Below are 8,212 nucleotides of genomic sequence, written 5' to 3'. Positions count from 1 at the left end.
TTTTTTTTTTTTTTAAAAAGAAAACCAAAACACTATATATATATATAATAATTTACACCACCAAATGGCACATTCTGCAAGTCTGCCTCCTGGCCACCACCTCTCAGTCCCTCTCATTTCATGAGTTGCTCCCTTTCTCCATGTCCCCATCTCTGCCTCCATCTCTGGTGTCGCTGCTTCTCTGGATAAGGTCTGGCATTCCGCTTGTGCTCTTCTCCCTTCCATATGAGTTTCAATGGCTGGTTTTTCTGAAGTAGATCACCAGGCCTTTCTTCTGAGTTACCTATGGGGTAGATTGCCAACTTCTTGGCTACTACTGAGTGCTTAACCATTTGTGACATTATTGATCTCTACTTATTTGCACTGAGTTTTTTTTTTCTAACAATAAAGTTAAAACTCCTAGTGTCCTTTTCTCTAGCCTTGAATAAAATTTTGGTTATATGTCAGCTATAAAACTATAACCTTGATAGAGAATACTCATAAAAATTTCACTAATTAAGTGAGCATTCTTGTTTAATTCATACTCAATTAAAAGAATGAGAATTTTAAAAAGACTCTGTGGGTGTGTAACTTTCTCACTGAAATACATCTGAACTTTTTTGAATAATTTTGAGTACAAAAACAGTCCTTTCTTCCCTTTCCTTATTTATAGTTTTTATAAATTATTAAAATTTATGGCTGCTAAAAAGTATTTGAAGCATTTTTTCAGCCTCTTTCACTATTTTTTAATCTTCTTGATAAAGTAAAATTACACTGTTTCTTAAGAAAACATACCAAATAAGGGATATCTCAAGAATGTGTAAATATTAATCTTATTTCTTTACCTCCTTTAAGGAATGGGGATTCTTATAGCTGAAATTTCCACTGACAACTATTTATGCAGTTTCTTTATCTCCTGGTGTGGTTCTTCAGGATAATGCAATGGACTGCAAGATTGGTTGGAACCACAAAGTTGGTGGTTTAAACTCACCAGTCGCTCCTGGGAAATCCTATACAGGGTCACTATGAGTCAGAACTGTCTTGATGGCACTTAACAACAACAACAACAAATCTCCTATCATAGTGACTTGATTCCTTTGTTTTTTTTTTACAGCATACAAAAGTAGTTCTCCATCTTTTTTTGTGCTTGCTGAATAATACTTTTGTTTACTTTTCCTTGTCTTTTCATATAAATGAAATCAAGTAATATTTGTGCCTTTTGTGACTGATTTCAGTTACGGTGTTGGAGGAGAATATTGAAAGTGCCATGGGCTGCCAAAAGAACTGTGTTGGAAGAAATGCAGCCAGAGTGCTCCTTGGAGGCCAGGATGGCCAAACTTTTTCTCTCATACTTCAGACATATTGTCAGGAGGGACCAGTAGCTGGAAAAGGATATCATGTTTGGTAAAGTCAGAGAAAAAGAGGAAGACTCCCAGTGAGATGGATTGGCAAAATGGCAGCATCAATGGTCTCAAGCATGGCAACAATTGTGAGGTTGGCTCAGGACCGGGCAGTGTTTTGTTCGGTTGTGCATAGGGTTGCTGTGAGTTGGTACCGACTTGATGGCACGTAACAACAGTATACCTTTATGCTCTGTTCATAGTTCTCTGTTCATGCTCTGTTCTATTAGACTTCATTTCTCCTACTGGGTAAGTAGTATTCCATTGTATGTATATGGAACATTTTAAAATAATATTATCTTACCCTTTATTATAGCAACTCTAGCTCTACTTAATCTATACTTCTACATAGACTAATCTATTCATCTGCCCTAACAATATTTCCCTCAACCAATAACATAAAAATAAAATGAAAACAAACCAAATATTGCTACTCCTTTCTACTCTCTTTACCTTATTCATATTTACACTTCCCCTGACCCCAATGATGTACGTACTACTTTAGGGATTTAGGTTCATTTAGACCAAAAGCCTTCAAAGCTTTAAGAAAGTAGCATTACTTAATCCCTGATTTAAGAATACATTCTCACATCAACTGAATGCAAATCAATTACTTTAAATTAAGCTAAGCCCTTACTAGATTGGTAGGCTTTCAACCCACGAAGTTAGACAAGGTGGGAGTGTTGCGGCCATAAGCCAAAGATCACCTGGGACAAGGAAGGATTCTTCTCTAGAGCATCTGAGGAGACTATGGTGCTGTCAACACCTGGATTTCAGACTTGTGCTGTCTAGCTATGAGAAAATAAATTTCTGTTGTTTAAAAAAAACACACAAAAAAGTCATCTTTTGATGAGAATTTAGGTTGTTTCCACCTTTGTTGTTGTTGTTGTTGTGTGCCGTGGAGTCAGTTCGTACTCATAGCGACCCTGTACAGGGTTTCCAAGGCTATAAATCTTTTCGGGAGCAGAATGCCTCCACCTTTAGGTATTATAAATAGTGCTGTAATGAATATTGGTATGCAAGTGTCTGAGCGTCCACTTTCAAGTCCTCTGGGCATATACATAATGTTTAGGAGCCGTATCTGTAGGATAAGCGCTGAACTGCTACCTAAGAGGTTGGCAGTTCAAACCTACCAGCCGCTCTTTGAAAACTATATATAGTGTCATTGTGAGTCAGAACCATCTCAACAGCACTCAACAATTATAACAACAACAACAAAGTAGTTCTATTTTAACTTTTTAGAGACCATGTGACCAATTGCAGAACCAAGGGCTGTAATTGTTATGAGTACTTTCTCCTTGTATGTAGGCATCAAATATTTTTGTTTTGTTCACTTATAAAATATACAGTGTAAATGGGGTTAGTGTGTTTTCAGTTGTACCCATATTAGGTGTACAGTATTAGGTACAAATATGACTTATAATCGTCGTGAGTTAGAGATTATGTATGGATGAAGGAGCTATGTACAGCTGTCTCATGACAAGAGGTGGACTTGGGGTGACAAGGGGTGATAGTTAAGGCTGTATGTCAGCTTGGCTGGGCCAGGATTCTCAGTGGCTTGGTAGTTAAAACATGGTAAGCTCTCATGATAATATATATCTGTATCTAATATATGGATAATATAGTACATTATATCTAATATGATGTAGTTATTTCTATGATGAGATCTGCTATAAGCAGCTAGTCAATTGAAAGGAAATTTCCTTGGGGATGTGGCCTGCTTCCAATATATTGGATACCTAGGCAAAGCTTGCTTTCTTTTTGCTGGGCCTAACTCTTGCATGTGGCTTATAATCTGACTTCTAGTTCTTTGGACTTGAGTCAGTGGCCTGATGTATTGCCTGCCAACCTTGGGTTAATTCACCTCTGCAGCCAGAAATCTGCCATCTGAGCTGTCCATCTTTTGTTCATCAGCCCCTGTAGCTACGTGAGTCAGACGAAGTCTCTAGCCTCACATCTGACTTGCCGACTTGGAACTTGCCTGCCTCTACAACTGTGTGAGCTATTTCTTTGATAAAACCTCTCTCTATATATATGTGGAGTCTTGGTGGGGTACTGTAGGATAAGTACTGAACTGCTAACTACAAACTCATTAGTTCAAACCCACCAGCCACTTGTTGGAACCCCTATGCAGGATCACTATGAGTTAGAACAGACTTTATGGCACTTAACAACAACATCAACTATATATACATATATAATCTTCACGGGTTTTGCTCCTCTAGAAAACCCAACCTGAGATAGGGGTGGTACATTCAAAATTATTAAAGTACAAATACAAGTATTTTTCTACTCTGTTAGCTATCTTTTAGTGAGGTTGCTGTTTGAATAAAACTATTTAAGGCCATGATCCTGCCTTTTTATATGGCCAGGAAGCAAATTCTTCACATGTAAACCTATTTTTGCTTCTTATTATGCTTCTTACGTCACCAAATTGCACCTGCAAAACATGCTACTTCCAGCTACATGCTGCAATCAACACTGAACAAAAGCTGACAGTTCACATAGAAGGGATTTGTGGCATGACTGCATCCATAGCACAGCTACTTGATGTCTCTAGCACAGGAGTTCAGAGCATACATACATTTTGGAGCCATGTCCACCGGAATTTGAATCCCAGCAATACCATTGGACAAGTCATTTAATTTCTCTACATCTCATATACCTCAAATGTCAAAGTAGGGCAACTATGTGCTCCTTATAACACTGTTAATGAGGATGAAATGAGATGACATTGGTAGTGTATTTGACAGAGTGAGGTCTTAATAAGTGGCAGCAATTATTTGGAGTTCCAGAGTGATACAAGCCATCAGTGCGCTAACCAGCAGGTTGGTGGCTCTACTACTCCACAGCCATCTTGGAAAAAAAAGACTAGATGGTTTACTTCCAAAAACAATTAGCCATTGTAAATCCTCTGGATCATAGTTCTACTCAGGGTTGCTGTAACTTGGAGTCTTCTCAATGGGATTATTGATTTTCAATCTATCAAATGCTTTTAAAAATCCTTCTTTAAAAAAAAAAAAAAATTAATTTATTTTGTCATTGCTGAGAACACACCAAAACATAGCGCCAGCTTAACCGTTTCTATATGTACAATTTAGTAACATTGATTACATTCTTTGCGTTGTGCAATCATTCTGTTTCCTTGTTTCTGAATTGTTCTTCCCTCATAAACATAAGCTCACTGCCCCCCTAAGATTTCTATCTAATGTTTTGAGTTGCTGTTGTCAATTTGACCCCAAATATATTGTCCTTAAAAGAACATAATGCTCAAGACAGACTCTTTTTACTAGTTAAGCCAAAGTGTTGCTCAATTTTAAAATGACTTCAGGGGATATTTTTGGTTTAAGGTTTAAAGATTATCTCAGGGCTAAGAAGAGAGGGCATATGCACAAGAACACCCACACTTGCAGATAATACCCACTTGTCCTGGCTTCAATGACTGGATGATCAGAGCTCAACCAGAAGTGAAAAGAAGAGGAAAAAAAAAGTATTCTCATACAATTTGATGAACTTGACCTACACCTATGGAAGCAGTAGCTCAAAAGAGGAAACAAGTCCTTACAGCAAGAATCATTCCCACCCCCTCCACACACAGAGTAGACAGGGATGGGCAACTTGGACATTGGCTACCCAAAATGGGGGGTGGGGGGCTACAAAGGCAAGAAGTGACTGGCTTACAAGCTTTCAAGAGAGAACCTAGATCCAGAGGGCCTGGAGGAAGGTAGAATCTCCAGTGAGTAGTATCCAGTCTGTCTAGATGGGGCTGATGCAATGAAATGCAGACGGGTCCCTTGTGATACAATAGTGAATAACTGTTATCAGGACTGATTGTGAGGGTTGGAAATGTAAAGATAGACATTTTATAGCAAGGAGGGGAGTGATTAACTTTTCAGTCTAGGAGCAGAGGTCCCTAGGACCATCAAGGGAGAAGAGCAGAGAGCGTGACCCTACCCAGAGAAGCAGTGATGCCTGAAATGGAGCCAGAGATGATGATGTGGAGCAATGGAGCAGCTGGAGACTTTAGATCCAGAGAGGGAGAGTGACTGTGTGCTGAAGACCTGGGGGGCACGGGGGAAGGATTGCATGGAGGGGATTGTAACCATGGCAATGAGATGATATACGATAGAATGAATGTAAAACTAATGTTTTCCCATGTAAACTATCACATAATTCACAATAAAACATTTAAGAAAAAAAAAGATTATCTCAGGGCAATAATTTCAGGGATTTATCCAGCCTCCATGACTCCAGAAAGTTTGGAGTCCATGAGAATTAGAAATACTATTCTGCATTTCCCACCTTTTGACCAGGATAGAAATCGCTATTCTTTGTGATATCATTAAAATCACATGTAAGTAAAATTTTGCTGAAGATAAATTAAAAATGGTTGCAAAAGTTCATCAACAGGCAACTACCAGAAATTCAAACTGGTTTCAGAAGAGGACATACATCTAGTTTCTAATGGTTTCATTTCATTCATTGGTCTTAGATAAAGTTAGCAATAAGACAACTATCAGACAAATCTCATAATAGAGTACATTTGCTCATGCAATAGTTATTCATTGTCGGGAGTCTCTCATTTGTTCAATACATTAACACATTCTTCTTGAGTATCCATTCTGAACCAGTGTTGCTGATGCTGAGGATTGCTACAAAGCCTCTGCTTGGGAATCAGGACAGACAGTGAGCAGTCTCAGTGTAGTCATGGCTGCAGGAAGTTTTGTCAGCAGTACTGAGGAGTAGAGGAAGGAGTGAGGCCTGTAATCTTAGCTGAAGTGATAACTTTCTAAGAGATGTAACTTCTTGTTGTGTTCTATGCAGAATCCTTCTCTTCTGCCATCTGGAAGTTCCCAAGTTTAGAGAATAATTTAGACTCTAAATAATTTTAACATCTCCAGAATTTAGAGACACTCAAAAAAAAAAAAAAAAGATGACACTCTCTGGAAGAAAGCCATAAAAATGTCTGGCTAGCTTCCTTGAGGTTCAGTGGTAGAATTCTCACCTTCCGTGTCAAATAAAAAAGCCAAAAGCAAACCCACTGCCATCGAGTCAATTATGATCCTATAGGAGCCCTGGTGATATGTGAGTTAAGCATTGGACTGCTAACCACAAGGTCAGTGGTTCAAACCCACAAGCCACCACATGGAAGAAAGATGGGGCTATCTACTCCTGCAAGATTTACAGTCTGAGAAACCAGAAATCCCATGGAGCAGTTCTGCTGTGTCCTATAGGGACACTGTGAGCTGTGTGTGAGACCCAGTTTGAATTCCCAGTCAACCCACCTTATGCAGAGCTTTCACCCACCTGACACTGGGCTCTTGCCTGTTGCTATGAGGCTGAAAAGGTTTCAGTAGAGCTTACAAGCTAAGCTAGACAAAGAATAAGGGCCTAATGACAATTTACTTCTGAAAATCAGCCAATGGAAACTCTGTGGATCACAACTGTCTATTCTACAAATGATTGTGGAGATGGCACGGGACTTATTATTTCCCAACATGGGGTTGGGAGCACACTAGACATCACCTAACAACAAGTTCTCTCTATTGAGATATACTTAATGAGTATAAAGTCATTTAAACACACCTGCAAGATGGCCAAACTTCAGAACGTTGCCTTAATGACTGACTAACAGAGACATCTGAAATCAGCTCAGAGTTTTCATGGTTTTAAAAGATAGTCTGTGAGAATCAGAAACCTATACATTAGTCACATTTCCACTATTGGTATCTGAATCCCAACTATGTATTACCAAACTAAAATTGTAAACGTTGAAGAATACTCAAAACAAAGCAGAAAAGCAAATTTCCTTTGGCAAATTTTCACTTTCAAAAACAGACTCTCCTTTTCCCCTTCCTGTTATCCTTCCTCTTTCCCTCTTTCTTTCTTTCTTTGATGAATGATGAATGTTTCTTCTTTTTCATACTGTAATTTTGACATATGAAACGAATCAAATTGTAGCACTTTGTGGAACTCTGTTGAACCACATGGTCAATTCACAAACAGGGTCACAGCACTTATGGGACACATTTTAACCTGGCAACTGCCGTTAACCTTCACATTTACTAAAGCCATGAAAAAGAATAATTGAAACTAAATTTTCAAACTGCTTTTGAAAGCCCCAGCAAGAAGGGGATTCAGGATGCACTTCTGGCCTGTGGTGGTCATTCATATCCACTTGTCTCCACCTCCAATCCCGCCCCCTCCTACCATTCTCTGTTTTGGACTCTCCTCACCCCACTCCCTTCCCTCCACCTTCAACTAGCTGACTGCTACTTACCTTGACTTCACCTTCTCCAACAAAGTCTTGCTTCAATCCTCCCAGACCAAACCAAGGGCCTTGTCTTTGGGCTCCAACTTCTCACTGTCTCCTTTTTATTCTTTGAAGGCAAAGACTGCATACTATAAAATCTTTTATCCTCTGTGCCTGGCACAGAGAAAGTAAAAAATTGTGAAATGAATGAAAGTATTTGGCCACTATCTAAATAAATAACATATAATGATGTTAGATACCATTGAGTAGGCATAACTCACAGTGACCCCCCATATAACAGAAGGAAAAGTTGCCTAGTTCCAGCCTAGCACCATCTTACATAATCGTTGGTCGGCTTGAATCTATTGTCACTGTGTACTTGGAATACCTTCCAGCTTAGGGGCTTGTCTTCCAGAGCTTATTGGACAGTACTCTGTTTTGATCCATAGGAGTTTCACTGGCTAATTTTCAGAAGTCAATTGCCAGACCTTTCTTTCTAGTCTGTCTCAGTCTGGAAGTTCTGCTGAAATCTGTCTACTATGGCTGACCTGATTGGAAGAGATCAGTATTTATGCCCATT

At 39.0% G+C, this 8,212-nt stretch overlaps 1 protein-coding gene across 1 annotated transcript in view; it reads right to left on the bottom strand.

Moving 5' to 3' along the window:
* The window catches only part of COLEC12 (collectin sub-family member 12), a 294,512-nt gene that overhangs the window by 284,254 nt on the left and 2,046 nt on the right, over positions 1 to 8,212 (bottom strand). Inside the window, exon 2 of the mRNA XM_006867297.1 lies at positions 7,745 to 7,806. Coding sequence (XP_006867359.1) covers positions 7,745 to 7,806 — 62 coding nt within the window. The remainder of the gene's footprint in view (positions 1 to 7,744; positions 7,807 to 8,212) is intronic.

Source organism: Chrysochloris asiatica, unplaced genomic scaffold, assembly GCF_000296735.1.
Source record: "Chrysochloris asiatica unplaced genomic scaffold, ChrAsi1.0 scaffold00103, whole genome shotgun sequence".
Classification (NCBI taxonomy): domain Eukaryota; kingdom Metazoa; phylum Chordata; class Mammalia; order Afrosoricida; family Chrysochloridae; genus Chrysochloris; species Chrysochloris asiatica.
This window is presented reverse-complemented; position numbering and strand designations above follow the sequence as displayed.